This window comes from Sorex araneus, chromosome 3, assembly GCF_027595985.1.
Source record: "Sorex araneus isolate mSorAra2 chromosome 3, mSorAra2.pri, whole genome shotgun sequence".
In the NCBI taxonomy this organism is placed as follows: domain Eukaryota; kingdom Metazoa; phylum Chordata; class Mammalia; order Eulipotyphla; family Soricidae; genus Sorex; species Sorex araneus.
The window spans coordinates 65,993,640-66,015,120 of NC_073304.1; the positions used below are offsets into that span (position 1 = coordinate 65,993,640).

The 21,481-nt window shown below is 38.0% G+C and overlaps 1 protein-coding gene across 4 annotated transcripts in view; it reads right to left on the reverse strand.

Annotated features, from left to right (window-relative positions):
* Positions 1-16,892, reverse strand: part of NUBPL (NUBP iron-sulfur cluster assembly factor, mitochondrial) — a 211,904-nt gene extending 195,012 nt beyond the window's left edge. The window contains exons 1-3 of one of the 4 annotated variants that reach the window (XM_004612155.2): positions 16,772-16,892; positions 16,121-16,265; positions 14,242-14,276 (exon numbers count right to left, since the gene is read on the reverse strand). In XM_004612155.2, coding sequence (XP_004612212.2) covers positions 14,242-14,276; positions 16,121-16,265; positions 16,772-16,879 — 288 coding nt within the window. In that variant the 5' untranslated portion in view covers positions 16,880-16,892. Of the gene's footprint in view, positions 1-14,241; positions 14,277-16,120; positions 16,266-16,771 lie in introns of those variants that run through there. The other 3 variants (XM_055131554.1, XM_055131557.1, XM_055131556.1) reach the window with 3 other exon arrangements.
* Positions 16,893-21,481: the final 4,589 nt, after the last annotated feature.

Below are 21,481 nucleotides of genomic sequence, written 5' to 3' on the forward strand. Positions count from 1 at the left end.
ATGGAAGTGAAGATAGATGGTCGGCAATTACACCACCTCCGCTTCGCTGATGACATTGTTCTCATAACACCAAACATTAGCCAAGCTGCACAAATGCTGGTCGACTTCGACCATGAGTGTGGAAGGTCGGATTGCAGCTAAATCTCAACAAGACGATGCTCATGAAAAACGAACTGGTCCCTGAAGCTCCATTTGCTCTCAATGGAACGAACATCTCCGAATGCAGCAGCTATGTGTACCTGGGTCGAGAAATCAATATGAGGAACGACTTGGTGCCAGAACTGCGCAGGAGGTAAAAAGAGCAGCATGAAATGCATTCAGGAGCGTCGAAGAAGTGGTTAAGAGAACGAAGAACCTCCGACTTCAGGCACATCTTTTCGATTCCACCATTCTTCCTGCACTAACATATGCCTCAGAGACCTGGGCCCTACGCAAACAGGATGAGAATGCTATTAGGGTATCCCAAAGAGGAATCGCAAGAGCTATGCTGGGAATATCTAATTATGTAATCATTTTAATTACTCACAAATGCTTTTAACGGTTATGTCACTAAAACCTTCACTTAGACTACATTTCATTTGGTAATAGTGCACTGTTAGCACTGTTGTCCATTGATTTGCTCATCGATTTGCTCAAGCGGGCACCAGTGACGTCACCATCGTGAAATTCGTTGTTACTGTTTTTGATATATCAAATATGCCACGGGTAGCTTGTCAGGCTCTGCCGTGCGGGCGGGATACCCTCGGCAGCTTGCCGGGCTCTCCAAGAGGGATGGAGGAATCGAACCTGGGTTGGCTGCGTGCAAGGCAAACATCCTACACGTTGTGCTATCACTCCAGTCCTTGGTAATAGTATGATAAAATAATATCTAGACCTTAATTTCTAGAACAAGTCCCTCTACATCACTAAACAAATATGTGGAAATTCAACATTAGTTACTTGTGTTATATACACTAGCAGAGAGGACAGCAGACAAAAGTCAGAAACCAATGATATTAAGGGCATTCAAAATTAATGTTTCTTACAAGATGCAGTCATAGTTATTTGCCAGGGTTCTGCTAATATTTATTTACTTTATGCGTTTCCAATCCCTGTATTTTGTGATATTCTCAAACAACAGTTATATTCTCAAGCAACAGTTTTTAAATTGTGTTATGAGGATCTCTGGGAGTACACAGATTCTTTGGGGAGGTGTGATTTCTTCATAATAATACTTTGAAGATTTTAAAAAAAAGTTTCTTGGCAAGAATGTTCTTCATCTGCACAGACTGTTTTAAATAGTCTGACAGATATCCTAATCTTCCTTGAAGTATGTTACATTTTTTACCACTTTTAAAGAAAATACCTATGTGTTGGACAGATTTGATATGCTGTTTGGCTCTTACTTAACCAACCCTAAAAAAGCCAAGAGGGTAAGACTAGACAGAGCAACACCAGTCCGTTTCCATGGTGACTGGCACAAAACTTCACCTCATTCTAGATAACAACCTGGCACATATTCAAGAGCAAAGGTTATTCCAAGGTTTGGAAAAATTTCTTTCTACCCAGAAAAAATCTAAGGAGAAACAATCTTTTTCCCACACAAGGGGATCAAGACAGCCTTCAAAGACAATTTGAGTACTTTCCTACCTTAATTTAAGGAAGTTACTTTGTTTGAGTCACAGACAATAAGCCTGGTTGTCATTTATTGCTCTTAGAAAATCCTACGTTGTTATCTCTGTTGACAGTGATAAAATCATCTTTTAAAGCAACAGAAAGATAGTTTTCCTTCTAACTCAGCTGAAAAATAGGCAGTTGTATTTTATCACTCACTGAAGTAGTGGAGGCTGCCTGCTCTCTTTAAGCAGCTGATTAAGATTTCGCAGAAGTACAAAGGAGACTTAAAACTTTTGGGAAACAACAGAGAAGAGGAGAGTCTCTGAAGAAGCTCCTTAAGAAGAAGCTCCAAAGAACTACATATTTAAAGCAGCAATTCATTTTCTGTAAAATTTGGTTGATGTGGTTAATTTGGCAAAGCATTTGAGAAATGAAGAGGAAGTTAGAACATGGTGAAAGGTTCAAGCTTATAATTATTTCATCTTATTGCACAAACAATAAATAAAGACTCTTTAAAAGTTCCTTTCCTTTCATCTGAACACTCATTGACCCATTTCTGCACAGCAGCGCTGACCCCAGCCCTTTCACACACTGCAACTGCCAAAACGAGCTATCACATGCTCCCGACAAGAAAGAAATAGGCTGGAACAAAACATAAACTGAAATATTTCACAGCCAAAATTAAAGCTTTAAAATGCCACAACTGAAGACAATACTGTTCTGATTTCAACTTTATTCTCCTTGCCTTTAATCTTATCAAAACATTTTAAATATAATACTTGCTCAAGTCTCTAAGTTTTCTGGTGCATGAGAATTAAAAATTCAGATGTAAGTTTTTGGGTTTTGTTATAGATGTCTTAGCTAAAATCAAAATGTTAAGTGACAGAATGTAAATGCCTTACTTAAAAGCTTCTCAAAGTATAATTCTTCCAACTTAATATACATATCCTATTTAAATATTTTTTAAAATATTACTCCTTGATAATTCTGCAGACATTTTTCGAAGTCCAGTAACCTATTCAAATCTTTGAAGATTTTCACTCAATTTAAATTAATTTTTTGCTTGGAGGGCTTGCTCAGGATGGGAGATATGTGCTGAAAGTAGATTATGGACCGAACATGGTGACCACTTAGTACCCGTATCGCAAACCATAACATCCAAAAGGAGAGAGAAAGTGAAAGAGAATGTGCCTGCTACAGAGGCATTTTGGGGGGCAGGGGCTGGAAAGGGTGATAGGAAGGATACTGGGAACATTGGTGGTGGAGAATGGGCCCTAGTGGAGGGATGGGTACTCATAGACTGCATGACTGAAACACAAAAGTTTGTAAGTCTGTAACTGTACCTCACAGTGATTCATTTAAAAAAAGTTAAAAATTTAAAACAATTTTTAAATTAAATCAATTTTCAGTCACTGAACAATTATTTACTAAACTATATCATGACAGGCCAAATAACAGAAACAGATGATTTATGATGCAGTTCCCAATGGAAATTAGTCACTCTAATAACAACAGACATGCACAAAGACAACAGAAGAATAAGTGACTTTATTTGAAGTCCCTAAGAAGGACTCACAGAGGGGCTGGAGCAATAGTACAGCGAGTAGGGCGTTTGCCTTGCACTCGGCCGACCCAGGTTCAAATCCCAGCATCCCGTATGGTCATCTGAGCACCGCCAGGAGTAATTCCTGAGTGCAGAGCCAGGAGTAACTCCTGTGCATCGCCAGGTGTGACCCCAAAAAGAGCAAAAAAAAAAAAAAGAAGGACTCACAGAATCACAGGAAATGGTATCTAATACTGAACCTGAAGGATGAAAGAAGCTGAATGAAGGAAGCAAGGAATAGTCAATGCAACAGAGCAGTTGAAGAAAATCTACCGCAGAGGGGCTGGAGCGATAGCACAGCGGGTAGGGCGTTTGCCTTGCACGCGGCCGACCCGGGTTCGAATCCCAGCATCCCATATGGTCCCCTGAGCACCGCCAGGGTGATTCCGAGTGCATGAGCCAGGAGTAACCCCTGTGCATCGCTGGGTGTGACCCCAAAAGCAAAAAAAAAAAAAATCTACCGCAGAGTGAAAATTTAGGTCATAAGAATCTTTTAAGAAAAAAGCTAGGCATTTTAGACTGTACGCAGTAAGAGCTATCCTACAATTAATGAGATTCATTATTTAATTCCAGTTGGGAAAGTCTAAACAGACCAATTCAAGGGATCATAGAAAACTCTTTTGTGGAGGTCTGGAGCAGATAGAGCACTTATCTTGTTCCCGGCCAACCCAGGTTCAATTCCCGGCATCCAGTAGGGTCCCTTGGGAACATTGGTGGTAGAGAATGGGCACTAGTGGATGGGTACTCGATCATTGTATGACTGAAACATAAGCCTGTAAGTCTGTAACTGTATCTCACTGTGATTCATTAAAAATAAAAAAGAAATAAACCAGAATACCAATTATAAAAAAAACAGAAAATGGAAAATAGAAAGAGAGGCTGACTGGAGACAAGTCAAAGAATCATCAAGTCACACATTGGCTGCAATTGGTAGTGAAAATCCACTGCAGGGGCTGGAGTGATAGCACAGCGGGTAGGGCGTTTGCCTTGCACGTGGCCGACCTGGGTTCGATTCCCAGCATCCCATATGGTCCCCCAGCACCGCCAGGAGTAATTCCTGAGTGTAGAGCCAGGAGTAACCCCTGTGCACCGCCGGGTGTGACTCGAAAAGTGCAAAAAAAATAAAGAAAGAAAATCCACTGCAAAAGTTACTGAGACTGAAAATTAATCAAAACAAAAACAGGAGCAGTACCTGAACTTATTTGCCAAGCAAAGCACCTAGACAACAAGACCTCAATAAATGTTTAATGAATAAATGAACAAATGAAAAATCTACATGTGAATGAATAAGAAATAAGCATTCTATCAGAAGTTTGTACATTATAAAGTGCTAATCCCACATGCACACACACACAGGTATATATAGTGTGTGTGTGTATGAAATGTGTAGTACATAGATTACAATTATATTTGCAAGAAAATTCATCAACTGATGAGTATTTTCATTTCTCATCCTAAGAGAAATTAATTTTAGAAAAGGCTTTACTCTAATTACAAATATGTTTTCTGAATCAATCCCAAAATTTATTCACTCAACTGCAGTTATAAAACATACTTCTTCCCATATGAAAAACATCTAAGTGCCCATCAATAAACAGAGCAAGAAAAAGTGGTGTAGGATGTTGGCTCCATAGCTTGGAAGCTGGCCTCACACGCTGGGGGAAAGTCATCCCAGATAGAGAGGGGAACACCAAGTAATATGTGATTGGAGATCCTGCTTGGGAAGGGAGATGTATGCTGAAAGTAGACTAGAGACTGAACAGGATGACCACTCAATACCCCTATCTCAAACCACAACACCCAAAAGGAAAGAGAGATATCAAATTGGAATGCCCTGCCACAGAGGCAGGGTGGGGTAGGGGGATGGGACTGGGGGCGTGGGAGGGATACTGGGTTCATTGGTGTTGGAGAATGGACAATGGTGGAGGGATGGGCTCTCAAACATTGTATGAGGGAATAACAAGAACAAAAATGTGTGAATCTGTAACTGTACCCTCACTGTGACTCAATAATTAAAAAATAAATTTAAAAAAAATGTGGTGTGGGCTGGAGTGATAACAAAGCAGTAAGGGCATTTGCCTTGTACATGGATGACCCAGGTTCAATTCCCAGCATCCCATATGGTCCCCTGAGCACTGTCAGGGGTAATTCCTGAGTGCATGCACCAGGAGTAAGCCCTGTGCATCGCCGGGTGTGACCCAAAAAAGCAAAAAAGCAAATAAAAAAAAACTGGTGCATAAATACAGAGGGAGATAAACAAGAGAATATTACTACATCATAAAAAGAACAGAATCTTGCCAGATATCACAAGGTGAACTTGGTGAGCTTCATGGTCAGTAAAATCAGAGAAAGACAAATACAATATGATCTCATCTATATGTGATATCTAAAACTAAAATTAAGAACCAAGCTCATAGATACAAAGAATAGATTTGGAGGTTGGGGATTGCAGGTAGCCTTAAAATGAGGTAAAAGGCTCAAGAAGTATAAACTTCAATTTATAAAACAAATTAATCATGAGGAAGTAATGTAAAGCACTTCGACTGTAATGAATAATACCACAGTGATTATATATTTTTACATTTTGTTTTGGGTCTGTGCTCAAGGGCTATGCTCAGCTCTGTACTTGAGGGTTAATCCTGGTGTTGAACCCCAAGGCTACTCCTGGCAGTGCTCAGGAGACCAAGAGGTACCAGAAATCAAACCCAGGACTTCCACAAGCAATGCATGGACTAAACCCTTTGAGTTCTCTCTCTGACCCACACTGCTTATTTTAAAGTTGAAAAGAGTAGATCTTAAAATTTTTCAGAACAAAAGAAAAAATATCGTATGTAAAAATAAAAAAGAAATTGTATGTATAATAAGGGATGTTAACTATACATACATTTTTTAAACTATGTACAAATCATTATGCTGAACATTAGAAACAAATATACTATGTGTCAATCATACGTCTATTAAAAATTAGATTAAAATAGGCATATTCTGTTGACCTCATCACAGCCTGCAAGCCTGCAATGTATACTTTCTCTCTCCTATTTCTAAATAAAACTAATTTTACTTCAAAATAAAAGATAAAAATCTTTTTTCCCGAGAATTATCTTTGAATTGAAGTAAAATATAATTAATAATTTTGTGATTTTGCCTCTAAATATTTGCCCTAGTTTCCCCTCTGATTTTAAAATAACTATACTTTGAGGCCAGGGAGAGAGATCAATGGGCTAGAGTACTGGCCTTGAATGAATCAGGCCCTCAGTTCAATCCCCACTACTGTATGGTCTCCTCATCACATTGGGTGTGATCCTGGTGCCCCCAGCATAGCTGGGCCAAGGCCAGAACCACCAAAGCATCAAGTCTGCACAAACAAGCCAAGTAGCACTGAGTTCTAACTGGAAGAATCCATAAGTAAATCAATTTATTTAAAATTAAAATAGTCACTTAATTTTTTGAATAGATGCCAAAGAGTGTTGCTGGGGACTTGTCACTTCAGAGCAGGCTGGACACATAGCATGTGATTTACTTTTTGAGCCATGATTCCCCCTAAAATAAGTATGCTTTAAATACTGACCATACCCTCACTCCAAAACAGCCATAACATGGTGTAATCCCTTTACCAATAAATTAAAGATTATAAACCATATGAACTAGGATGGTACATCGGATTTCTCATATGCAATTATGAGATAAACAGTTTAACCATATTTAATCCAAGTCCATATCATAATTAATAACTAATATTTCAGATTATAAATAATGCATTCAGGCCAATGTTTGGAGTACAGGACATTTCTATCAGCAGTTACTATCTGCCAGACACTGTGCTAAGTGCTTTAAATGCACTATCAACTTAAGTATGTACAACCTGCAGAGGTAAATACAGGCAAATGTTAAACATTTGCAAAAGGAAAACTAGAATTAAGTACAGCTCTAACTCCAAAAAAGTTAGATCAGAAGTTCCCAAACTTATTTGGCTCACAATCCCTTTTCAGGAAAAAGAAAGAAAAATTAAAAAAAAAAAAAACTCAGCAAGCCCCTGGAAATCTACCTTCTTTAAATCAGAAAAAAAAAAAAAGAAAGAAAGAAAGAAAGAAACCGACCCCAAGCCCCCAGTTGCACCGACAGCTACTGCTACCCACCTCAATCATTCCAGAACCCTCTCTGCCCAACAAGGAGTGGGTGGTAGACTGGACCTTGGGAAACACCAAACTAGACTGTGAACTACTACACATGTTACTATTCATGAATATAATCTGTGTTAAATGGTGGTACAGAGTATGCTGTTCCAAGACTATTGAACTTTTCAAAAACCAAAATCTTAGTCTTGAATTAAAACGTCCTGCTTTTTCCTCCTAACATGACCACAGAAGTTCAAAGTCTTAAGACGTCTCTAATTATGTTTAAAGAGTCAATTCTAGAATATGTGAAAAAGGCAACACTCTGCAAAGAGTAAGTGTAGAGATGGAATGTGGTCATGAGAAAAAATAAACATTTTGAGATAAGATAAACGTCAATAAAAAAAACCCACAAACTCTTTGAAGATAACAGCTTTTTTTCTATCTTTTATGTATAATTAAAAGTTTAGTTAATGATTCAGTCTAGCAATGTAAAATCAGTATAAACTCAGATAAGAGTTTTGCAAAAGAGGGAAACTGAGGACACTGGCGGATGGAAGCAAACACTGGTAAAGGAATTGGTGTGGAACACTGTATATCTGAAACCCAACCATGAACAACTTTGTAATTCATGATTACTAAGTTAAGAGAGAGAGAGAGAGAGAGAGAGAGAGAGAGAGAAAGAGAAAGTCTTACTAAAATAGAGCTATAGAGATAGTACAGTTGATAAGGTGCTTGCCTTGCACAAGGCTGACCTAGGTTCAATCCCCAAAGCACTGCAAGGAACAATTCTAGAAGTCAGAGCCAGGAGTAACAGGATTAAGACCTAACTACTGCCAGATGTGACTCAAAACCAATGGGGAAAAAAATTGATTAAAATGGTCAAAATGCCTAACAACTTTTATTTTGAAATACTGCTTACAAAAAAGACTTTATTCAGTTATCAACACTAAAAAGTGATGTAGAAGTTACTGTTAGGTAGTGTACTGAACACTTCACATACAGTAAAAACGTTTAGGTTTAACTCTTACACTTGTTTGGGGAAAAAGGGTGAGGACTGAAGCACAAGTCAGAATAAAGCAAACTGAACAAACACTCAGAATTTGCCAATATATATTTCATCATATATGTATTTCATACGTCATGTTTGTGTGTGTATACTCCTGAGCTAACCCTTACCGTAACATGTTTTATTGTCATTACCAACTTTACCATCAGCACACAATGTACCAGCATGAAGGATGAGGGGAAGAAGCAAAACCAAAATTATTACATCCCAAAAGAGTCACAGACTAAATCAGGAGATAAACATGTAAAAAATAATAATAACAATAATTATAATCTTTTAAAATAACTGAAAAGCACTGATCCTATCTTCAAGCATCACAGAAAATGCATAGCAAGTATCACATCTAAAAAGTCTATAACCAAAGACTAAATAATAAGGCAATGGCAACAAGAAGTGAAACGAAGGGACACATTCTAGAAAGTGCAAGCAGGAACTGGTGACTGATCTGAAGAGGAAGGAACAGTATGGCTCCATTACCTGGCTGGGTGTGTGCCGAGTCTGAATGCTTCTCTGTATACATGTGAAACTCTATGGAAGACAACTAGACAGATGTGTTAAGTACCCGGGAGAGACTAGATTTCTCTTCAGTTTGTGATTAAGGTTCGTGAGTGGGGAAAAGATATACTCTTTATTGGGTAAAGAGTATAAAATGAAAAGAGGATAAGCAGAATCAAGTAGTATCTCACCTGTTAAGATGTTAAAAAAAAAAAAGTGGGTAGGCCACTAAGTCAAAGGAACAGACAGGCCTCTCATGCCACGACAATAAAAAACAAAAGAAAATGAAACTTTGCACTTACTTACTAGGAAAACCTGCCTATGCACTCCACTTATCTATACAGAAAACACTGAATATATATTTCCTAAGTTATAGAGCATTGTGCTCGCTGCTATCTCTTCATCAAAAGCACCTAAAATTGGAGTATAGCAAGTAGGCTGAAAGCATAAGTCCTAGGGCAGACTCAAAGCTTTGCCCTACCATTTACTTCATTTGATTTTGAACTAAACTTCCAGACTTCTGATACTTCTGGCTCCTTATCTACATCGGGGACCATAAAAGTATCTATTCCCATATGATTGTTATGAAGAGTAAATGCGTTAAATACCATTTCAGACACTGGTGAAGGAATTGGTGTTGGGATACTGTACATCTGAAACTCAATCATGAATAACTTTATACTTCATGGTGATTCAGTTTTTTAAAACAAAACTTCGAAAAGAACTATATCATGAAAAGAGCTTAACATAAAATAAATACTCAATAAAAAATAATTATATTAGTTATTGCCAAAATGATTACACAGTTGCAGTAGCAATACAAGTGAATGGTGCCACTGAATTTTACAAGATGGAAAAATGAGCCTCACAGGAGGAATTCAGAGAACACTTCATAGAACTGCCTTCAGGGCTAGGGGAGTTCATACAGTATAAATTAGAATGCAGTGTGCAAGTGTACTAGAAAAGGATCCTAAAAGGGTATCCATCAACCCCTTTGACAAGCACCTTAAGCAAATAGAACCAACGTCTCCATCAATGGCAGACTGGAAGACAAGGCATAGAAAGCTGAAGGAAGGTGAAAAGCAAGATAACAATAACAAGAGTGCCAGAGAGAAGGGGTTGGAGCGATAGCACAGCGGTTAGGGCGTTTGCCTTGCACGCGGCCGAACTAAGTTCGAATCCCAGCATCCCATATGGTCCCCTGAGCACCACCAGGGGCGATTCCTGAGTGCAGAGCCAGGAGTAACCTTTGTGCATCGCCAGGTGTGACCCAAAAAGCAAAAAAAAAAAAAAAAAAAAAAGAGTGCCAGAGAGAAGACTCAATGGCTGAGTGCATGCTTTGCCTGCAGGAGGCCAAGGTTTGATCCCTGGAACTGCATCACAAGGAGCATCCCCCAAGCAAGCCCCTTGAGCACCACTGGGTAAGGCCCACTCCACCCCCAAGTGTAAAAATTCTTTTACATTTACATAGAGAAATGTAAAAGAAAAGCTGGAATTATTAAGAACATAACCAGCTCAAATTGGCAACTGCAAGTAAAGTAACCCAGGCTCAAGCACTGGAACCATTTTAGGAAAGGAGCTGAAAATAAAACTACAATTGGTAAGTGGAAGCCAAATCCAAGGAGGACTTTGAATACCAGCCAAAGCATTCATCTGTGATTCTGAGCAAGGACATAATTCCAACAGTTCCTAACTTCAATAAAATTCATCTGGCATTATGTACTGAATGGATGTGTGCATGGACTGCCGAAAGGTCACTGCTGTGGCCTGCTGGTCTGTGAGTTTCTTAGAGGCAGGAAATGTATCTCATTCACTTCTTTTTCTTTTTTTTTTTATTCTTTTATTGAATCACCATGTGCAAAGTTACAAAGCTTTCAGGTTTAGATCTCAATTATACAATGCTCGAACACCCATCCCCTCACCAGTGCATATATTCCACCACCAAGAATCACAGTATACCTCCCCCCACGCCCCCATCTCCCCCAGCCCCCCACCCCACCTGTGTAACTGATAAATTTCATTTTACTTTCACTTTACTTTGCTTACATTCAATATTTCAATAAAAAAAACTCACTATTATTGTTTGCAGTTTCTCCCCCCCAAAATCGGACCTGCTAAAAAGGAAGCATTTGATAATTTGTTTTCCATTGCTGAGTCATTCACTTCTTTATCCTCCCCACAAACATTAAGGGCTTGGGATGGAGAAGGCTATCAATAACTTTAATTTTTGTTGTTATTGTTTTGGGGTGTTTTTTTGGGAGAGGGTGATTTTGGTTTCTGATATGGGGGCCACACCTGGCTGTGCACAGGGGTAAACCTGGCTCTGCACTCAGGAATCACTTCTGGTGGTGCTGGAGCACTGTATAGGATGCCAGGGACTGAAGCTGGTCGATCGTGTGCAAGGCAAGGCAAGCCAACCCATTGTACTATCTTTCCAGTCTTCTCATTAACTCTTTGAAGCCTCAATAAACAAATGATCGAAAAAAAATAAGACCATCCTTAATTAAACTGCGAATATGGAAGAAGAAAGATATATATTGGAAAAATCTTGCAGAAATAGATATAAGGATATTTCCTGGTAGATGAAATGCAGCAAGAAGGCAGAATCAATAAACTGTGTAAGTGATAAATACTATATGCACCACATTGCAGGTTTCTATAAGAATCAAATATAATTATGTTCATGATTTTCTCTAGAAAAAGAATTTACCTGAGATCAGACCAATAGTACAGAGGGTAAGGCACTTGCTTTGCATGTGGCCCACATAGGTTCGATCCCCAGCATGCCATATGGTCCCACAAGCCCACTAGTGTGACCCCTAAGTGCAGAACCAGGAATAAGCCCTTAGCAACGCTGAGTGTGGCCAAGAAAAAAAGCTATGTTAGACACACAACTGTATTTGACTTTGGATATAGCTGGTCACTTTATGACATTCATCTTCCTTTATTTCCTAACAGATTATAAAACCTCTAAAGGACACATGTATCTACTCTTGTTAGGAAGTACACTAAAGGCTTCATAAGTGCTGTCATAATTAGCAATTTCTCTGTAGCACTGTCATCCCATTGTTCATTGATTTGCTCGAGTGGGCACCAGTAATGTGTCCATTGTGAGACTTGTTGTCACTGTTTTTGGCATATCAAATACGCCACGGGTAGCTTGTCAAGCTCTGCCGTGCAGGCAGAATACTCTCGGTAGCTCACCGGGCTCTACGAGAGGGACAGAGGAATTGAACCCGGGTCAGCCGCATACAAGCCAAACGCCCTACCTGCTGTGCTATCGCTCCAGCCTGCCCAAATACCAAATAATAAAAACAAAACAACAAAACAACACAACAAAAAATAAATCTCAGAGAACTTGCCAACATTTTCCAGGAAACTTTATGCTTTCCCTCCCAGTATTGATATTTTTCTCCACTGTGATTAAATGTACATTGTGGGAGAATGAGATTTGTAAAAAAAAATATAACTATCAATATGTGTATGATCAGTAGTGTGCAAGTTAATGCTTAAAATTGGCTGGAATAGGGTGAGAAACCTGATTTTCAACATTCACCAATTCCAATTCCCATAGCTTCAATGCTCCTATTATCACCTATTTTAAACTAATAACATGATACCAACAGCTCTGAAAAATTCCTGAAAATCTAAAAATGGGCTCCCCACAAGTCAGTATGAGACAGCTCTAATACATCACTGGATACAATTTTTAAATGAATAGCACACATGATTCCCAAATTCTGCTGTCATATATTTCCACAGGAAAGTATAAAAGACCAGGGAAACGCAGGGAAAATCCACACTATATTTCTATCAGGCCTTTACCTCAAGCCACAAAGTAGTCTTCTTTTGAGCTATGTATATAACCTGTCCAAGAAATTCCTTTTTCCTAGGCCAATGTGACAGTCAAATTTTTTCACCACATAAAAAAATGTTCAAGTACATATCCTCAATATATATTCATTATACTTATCTAAAAATTCTATTAGCTCTACTATAATAATAGCATAAATTATAAAACATACACGCTCAAAAAACAAAAAACACGAAGGCTAAATAACAACCACAAATAAAATTACTTACACAGTGTGCAACAGTGTAAGACATCTTTCAAAACACAGAGCAAAAGACAAAGAGATGAAGACTGTGAGAGAAAATTTATAAGCATAAATTGTCGATATCTACCTAATCAGGTTTCTGAAGAAAGAACAACCAAATAACCAAAAAAGGAATCAATAAAGAAATTTTCCCTAGGTTTAAAAAAAAAAAAACTCAATTCTTGATATCACTTGGCCAACTGCCAAACAGGAAAAACAATTTAAAGTCAACAACTAGACAGGTATTTATGACACTTTAACCCTAAAACACATAAAGAAAAAACCTAAAAGCTTTGAGAGGGGGAAACAAACACAGGCTACTACAAAGGAAAATAAAAGACTAGCATCAGACATTTCATTAGCTTGCTAAAAGGAAATCTTATTTTCAATTTTCAAAAAGGAAATTATTTTGCATTCAGATTTCTAGTCAAACTATCAAAAATGAAGGCAAATTAAAACACCTTTGGGAATTCCAAGAACGAAAAAGATAACTTCTTGCATTTGTCTTTCAACTTCCACTGGAAAAAATTATCACGGAATTCCAAGATGAATTTCAATGAGTAAAAATTAAGCTCTTGGCAGGATCACAAAAATTTTGGAGGTTTGAGGGAAGAATCCACTTCCTGTCTCTTCTAGTTTCTAAAGGCTTCCTGAATTTCTTGTTTTATTTTGTCTGGGGGCCACACCCACCTGTGTTCAGGACTTACTCCTGGCTTTGTGCTTAGGATCACTGGTAGTGATCATTTGGAGCTTTGGGGACAGAACCCAGGTCAATTGCACTCAAGGTAAGCACCTTGACTGCTATAATACCTCTCTGGTCCTGGCTTCCTGAATTTCCTTTTTTCCCCTTTGATTTCTGGGGCCACAACCAGTAGTGCTCAGGGCTTCCTTCTGGCTCTGTGCTCATGGGTCCATACAGAGAAACAGGGATTCAAACTGAGTGGGCCTCGTGCAAGGTCAAGTATCCTCTCTGCTGTATTATCTCTTCAGTTCTCCCTGAATTTCTTAATGAGTGTTCCCTTCCCATCACCATCATTACTATAAAATGATTATTATAATATTAATAAATTAATGGTTACCATAGTCATCAACACTCGTGGCAGCATTTTTCATTTCTTAGACAAATTCAATTGTCCAATGCTCAATAGTCCAATTGTTCAATTGTCCAACTATAGTTTCTGGCACAGTAAATAAAAAACATAAATATGCTATTTATTATTACCTTAAGAAACATCTTAATAAATTAATATTTCTATAAAAAATACCTACCGAATCATTCGCTGCAAGTGCAAGTGCAAGGTTTACTATAAGAAACAAAAAAAGGTAATTAAATTTAGCAACTTCACTGATACTAAAATTCATTTTGTCTTTTAATATTTTATACTGCAATTACAAAAGCACAGAAAACTGTAACATAGAACTCTTGCTTATTAAAAGAATGAGAATATCGCTTCTCGGCCTTTTGGCTAAGATCAAGTGTAAAAGAATGAGAATATAGGAGGTACAAAATAATAACAAAATATTCCAATATAAGCAATAGATGTCAGCCCCAAAATTAATCTTTCAAAAAATTCAATTATACACTGGTGGTGGAATTTGTGATGAAATATTATACACCTGAAGCTCAACTATAAATAACTTTGTACTTTGTAAATCACATTTCTCTAATTTAAAAAAAATCCAGCTATAATGTTACAATTTTATTCAAATAATCTACTTTAAAATAACATTAGTGCATATACATGTTTTATATAAAATTATCACTTTTAATAGATTAAAATGGTTATGATCTTATTGCATCTTTGAATTAAATGCTGGAATGCTCACTTCAGGCATATATACTAAAAATAAATACTGGTAAAGCAGGAATTCCAAATATCTAATTTACAAATGTTCACATACGTGAAATTATGGACACAGAAAGAGGAGAAAAGCAGATGAAAACTAAGGTAGTAAAATATGTTCCCAAAAGAGTCTATGCAATGAATCTTAAAGATATAAAGGAAAAAATAATAGGCCCAAATCCATTTTTAGCTCAGCAATAGAGACATACTACATCAAAATAAAAGGTATACTAGTAACATGTTTCCAAGACTGAGAAACAGAGCTTCATACTATAAATCACATTTTGTTACAGAACAGCATTGTAAATGATATCTAGTAGTAAAAAAGATATCTACTTTCTCTAAAGTAGTAAAAATAAATTTTAAAAAACTTTCAGGTGGAGCTGGCTCACTTCGCAGAACCACAACCTTCCACTGGAATCTTTTTGCCTTGGGGGAAAAAGAATGGATGGAGTGTCAAGGCCATATCCATCAGTGCTCGGGAACTACTACGCTACTCCTGGCTCTGTGCTCAGGGGTTGGTCTCTCCTGGTGGTGCTAGGGGAACTATATGTGGCACTGGGAATTTTACTGAGATCTCTACCTCTATATTACCTCTCTGGCCCTGATAAAAATCTTGAGTACTAGTGACACAGAACTAGTAGAGGAGTTCAGGTGTTTGCCTTGCATGGGGCTAACCAGGTTCAATCCTGACACCACATATGGTCCCCCAAGCTCTGCCAAGAGTGATCCCTGAACATAGTCAGGAGTAAATCCTGAACACTACTGAGTGCACCCAAAATTATTTTTCAATTGTTTTTAAAAAAATTTAACTGGACTAAGTTTGTAGTCTCCTACATAAAATAAGGATAATTCTTACTTTAATAACTATTACCATAATTATATGCTTTTGTATAGTACTTAGCCTAAGCATAGCAATTTGATAAAATTTTATGATTGTAAAATAATTCTGGATTTCAGGTATAAACATAATGCAACTTTTAGGCAGAAACTTTTTAAGCAATTCATTTTAACCTTTAAGTCATTTATATTAGGCCTTAGACTAAAGGAAACTTAGAAAGTCTGATGGAAAAATCTGACCACCTTTTCCTCAAGGAGTGAAGGTGTCAAAGTCCAGCCTATGTACCAACATTTATTTAACTCCAAAATACAAGCTCCTATAAATTAGCCAGGTTCTGATACAGAATTTAACTAGCTATTAGAAACCTCATCATCACCTTTTAAAAATGGAACTATCTTAACACAATGCAACTGCCAGTTGTCTTAAATTCACAATCAAGATCTGAATTAATATTCTTGAATACCTGCGGTAGTAGACTTTCCAACTCCACCCTTTCCAGAAGCCACAACTATAATTTGCTTAACGCCTTCTATTGGTTTCTGCTTTGGAAGTCCTCGGGACATGATTTGTGTTCTTCGTTTTAGGGTCTCACTCTCTGGGCCAGATAACTTAAAAAAAAAAAAAAAAGTTTTAAAATAGCCACGTCAGAATCATGCTGTACAGGAAAGTTATTTTCGAGTGTAATTGAGAGGGGTTTATTTTCTAATCTACTTATATCCACTAGGTAGGCACCAGCGTACCTACTGCTACTCATTACAATTGTTGAGACACTCTGCTGAAGTTGAAATTTACCCGCCAGGATAAAATGACGTTAAAAATAAAGAGAGAGCTGCCTGTTTAAGGAATTTCGTTTTCCTCGTGGTTACTTCCTCTAACCTATAATCTAAATAAACCTGCACTGACAGAGCAAAACGTGCAAGTCCTCCATCCATGTTCTCATGTTTCAGGGACATCCATGGAGCTGGGGTCCCGGGGTCCGCCCAGCAGATGGACAGACAGGGGAGGCTAAAGCAAGTCCTAGGCCAGGGTCGGTCGATCCCCGGCCGAGCACCCGCGGCCTCACCGCGACAGCATTAGTTCCGCCCGCCCCCCCTTGCCCAGCAGCACCACGGACCTGGCGCCGACAGACCAACACTCGGCTTCTCCCAAGAGCAGCGGAGGCCCGGCTACCACCCCGAAGCAACATCCCGCCCCAATGCAACACATGCTTCCAAGACCCCATGGCGCAGAATGCGGCCCCGCGCCGTTTCCGGAAACCCTGTAGACGCGGGGTGATGACGTCACATAGCAACACTTAGCGTCCTCTCCCTAGCAACTAACTGCGGGTTTTTCAGCTAGGCTCATTACTCAACCTGTCATGCTTTCGTGTGTGCTCAGGAACAAACATTTTGCAGCGTTTTACTAGATGTTTAGGTAGGGAATCCTTACTAGTATCTTCTTTTCAGTAGTAAGAAAACTGAGACCTAGAAAAATTTAAAATTTGACCTGAAAGTGTTGAAATTTGATAAGGACACCAGGTTTTCTCACGGTGCAGGCTATCATCACAAACACTGCTGCTGATAAGGATTTTTACCTTTCTTTCTTTGTATGCTCTACATAATAGTTCACTTTCTTTTGGTAATTACAGCCTGAGTTGCTATGAATTCACTGAAAGAAGTGCTTGGTGTGCTTTGCTAGGATGAAAAATGTTCAGCAAGCCCCGAAAGTAGGGTAATGAAGTAAGTTTCACATAAGGAATTTAAGTGAAATAGTTAAGAGAGGAAGTGGAATTTACCTTGGTAAATAGTTTAAAGGAGGAAGTGAAATTTACCTTGGTGGAGGGTCAGAATCATTCTTAAGTTCAAAACAGATGAAAGATGAAAGGTTTCATAGAGAAAGCTTAAAAGCTGATGTAGGATCCCAGATCTAGCAAAGGGATCTTGTGACCTGTAGGGTTATTTTCTTTCTCATATTCACGATGTACTTTTAAAATATTGGTTTCAATTTCTGTCTTTGTGTTTGTTTTGGAGGGATCACACTCAGCTCTCTGTTCAGGGATCACTCCTGGTGGTTCTCAGGGACCATATGCCATAACAGGGATCAAACCAGGCTGACTATGTGCAGGGCAAATGCCATTTTCCCATTGTACTACCTCTGTGGAAGCCCTGATTTTAGTTTTTCATTAGCTTCTATATATGTAGACTTTGGTGTCGAATTATTCTATTGATACTAGCTCTAATCTGGTATTTATCTTCAATATGGACATGAAAGAGGCCTTCTGCATGCAGAGCATATGCTCCAACCCATTAGATCTCCAGAACACCCCCCAAATTAAGCAAAAAAAATACACTAATTTTAGAATATTTAATAATGAAGAAACAAAAGCCTTCTACACTAGGACTTCACAATATGGTACAAGAGACAAAATGAGTTATAAAACAATTATAGTATGGTGTGATAAGCATGAAAATAAAGAACTGGGTGCTACAGAAAAGGAAAAGTGGCACCCAATTAAATATAGATTATTTAACATTAATACTTAATAATGCAAAAGGATAATGTGTAGAACACATGTGGGAAAAGAGCTGTAGGATTGGTGTGCAGAGGTAATAAATTATTGAAAGCTTCAAATTGAGTGACTGAAGAATTAAGAGTGAAGTGCAAGACTGAAAGAAATAAGTAAGCAGGCTGATAAAAAAATTAAGGTTGCCCAGATCTTGAGAGAGAATTATATATCTTTCAAAGGAATTTGGGCTTTATCTCAAGGGAACGAAACAAGAAATTTAAACCAGAAAGCAACATTGTCAGACTTGTATTGTAGAGCTACCATTATGATAACCAAACAAAAGTTGCATGGGAGGGGTAGAAGTCTGGCTTTGAGACAGGTTTATATTAATCCAAGAGGGCTATTAAATGCTTGACTTCATCCAAGGATTTCTCATTGTTTCATATATAAAATATATGATACCTATTTCAAGGGTCACTGAAAGGTTGGTTTTTAAATTATATATGTAGATTGTCTACCACATTATACATTCAATAAATGTTACTTATTGTGATGATTATTGTGTAGAGATTTATAACATGGAGAACGATAGGATTATTATGCTAACTATTGTGTAGAGGTTGGAGATATGGAGAACTCAAGATGCTCTGAGAAAGGGAGTGAAATCAATGATTTTTGATGGAAAATTATTCAATTTAGCTTTTATTAGATAAAGCTATCAGGAGAACAGTAGAGATGTATATTATTTCTTCATGTTCTACAATTATCTCTGTCTGGAGGTGTGTTTATTATATTCATTTTGTGAATGTAAGAAACACAATGTGGAAACCATGATACAAAAGCCAACTGTCAAGTAAAGAAAGTCATGCAGAAAGATAAATTGTTGATTACATATTTAATCTGCTGTGCGAGTCTGGCTTGTATCACTTGACATCATGTTTTGTAAGATAATTTGTTTTACAAACTAGCATTGCTTAAGATTCATGTAACACCCAAGAGTAGTAGAGATAAGGACCAGGAGGTCTGCCCAGCAACTTGGAAACTGGCCTCATGCTGGGGGATAAGGCAGCTCAGATAGAGAAGGGGACACCAAGTAGAGGATATTGGGAGGACCCATTTGGGTTGGAAGATGAGAGCTGAAAGTAGACTATAGACTGAACATGGAGGTCACTCAATACCTCTATTGAAAACTACAACACCCAAAAGGAGAGAAAACAAAAGAGAATGCCCTGCCACAGAGGCAGGGTGGGGTGGTGGGGGATGGGCTGGGGGTGGTGAGAGGGATACTGGGATCATTGGTGGAGGAAAATGGGCACTGGTGGAGGGATGGGTAAACGATCACTATATGAGTGGACTGCTAACACAAAAGTTCATAAATTTGTAACTGTACATCACAGTGATTCTCTAATAAAAAAAATGGATTCCTGTTTTTTGAAGTTAAAATAAACTGTGCCTTATACTACAGTTCCTAAGATGTTACAGGAGTACCTCACTCCTCTTTTTTACAAGACTGAGCCCCACTGAGGAGCTCTCAATATGAAGATTCTCAAATAAGTTGGAGGGGATAGTACAACAAGAGATCCAATGCTTCCTTTCCCAGATGAAACTCAGGGCAGTGGCAGAATCACAGAATAAAAATTATTGCATGTGGTATCAAGGTAGAGACTTAGGCAGCTTCACAAGGTTTGTTCCCTATAAGGGGCCTCAAAACTGCCTAAAACAAAGTTGGCCTTGAAGAGAATTTAAAAGTCAAATAAAGGAAAACAATTTGCATGGTTACGTAGCATCTCAACAGATACGAATTATATAGAATATATGTAATTAGAGGTTATGCACAATTGTATATATTTAAAAGTTCAGGATTAAATTTACCTCGCCATGTGGACATCTGGATAATACACGAACACAACATTAGTAGATTTTGGATTTAGCAAGAAAAAGTTTTTTATCACCATTAGAGAAATTTATAAATAGAACAAGAGTCTTATTAATGTCTCCAAATTACGTATAGGGTAATACTCTGTATTAATTTCAAAATTTAAATATTTGTACCTGCTAGATTATAGTACCCCTACCAAAAAAATCCTCTTTTAGGTGCTAAGAGACCTGCTGAAAGTTCAGATTGTTACAGAGATAAAGGGGCCAATGTCACTTTCTGTCCATAAACCTCGGACTGCTTTCAGTGCTGGCTGAGAACAGGCTTGTCCTTGGTCATTTCACTAAGGAAGAACAGGGTGTTGGGGAAAGTTTTCTCTCTCTGAAAAATGTACTAAATAAAGTTTAGATGCTAGGGTCAGTCCCTTTCATTTTAACATTATTGGTCCCAAATGAACCTTAACTTACCCTTTCACAGGGCTTATTGAAATGAAAACTTGAGCCTTCCTCCCATTGTCAAACTGAAGATCCCTTTCATTCACCCTGCCATTCACTCTGCCACAATGTGATTTGTTTCCAAACCTCTCTGCTTATGACTGAACTTGAAATTTTCTCTTATCTACATCTACATCTAAATTAAATTGTCATGCTCAGATACACAAAATTTCTGTTTGAGTGCACAGCTTTCAGTGAGCCACTCCTTTTGCAAGAAGTCTGCTCAACAAAGTTGGTAAGATTTCGTTCTGTGCTTTTTCAATGACTTTTGCTAGCCTCTTAGTATACCTGAACTCACATAAACTAGTCCTGTCAACAAATTTCCACACACACCAGTCAGATTGCTTCATATGAAAAAGAAAAAAAAATGATGTGAATGTGTGGCGGGTAAGAGCCCTCATCCACTGCTGGTGGGAATGTCGAGTGGTTCAATCCATTTTTTTGGAAAACAATTTAAAATATAAACAAAAACCACCCTAAAAATTGAGCTTCCAAATGACCCAGCAATTTCACTTCTGGGTATCCCAAGGGTGAAAAAACTCTTTTCAGAAAAGACATTTGCACTCCTATGTTCATTGCAGCACTACTTACAGCAGCCAAAATCTGAAAACAACCCAAATGTTCAAAAATAGATTACTGGATAAAAAAAACTGTGATATATATACACAATGGAATACTACTCAGCTATAGAAAACACAAAATCATGCAATTGATGCTATTGGATGGAAATGGAGGAAGTTATGTTTAGTGAAGTCAGCCACAAGAAAAGAAACAAATGCAGAATGATCTCTCTCATATATGGGATATAACAAAACATAGCATAGGAATAACAAATGGTCAAAGACAATAGGACTTGAGAATTGGGTTACAGAATTGGGCTTACCAAGGGTGAATACCCTAATACAATGGCAAAACCAATCATAGTGCAGTGTAGGAACATTGTAAGTAAGAAACCCTATCATTAACAAT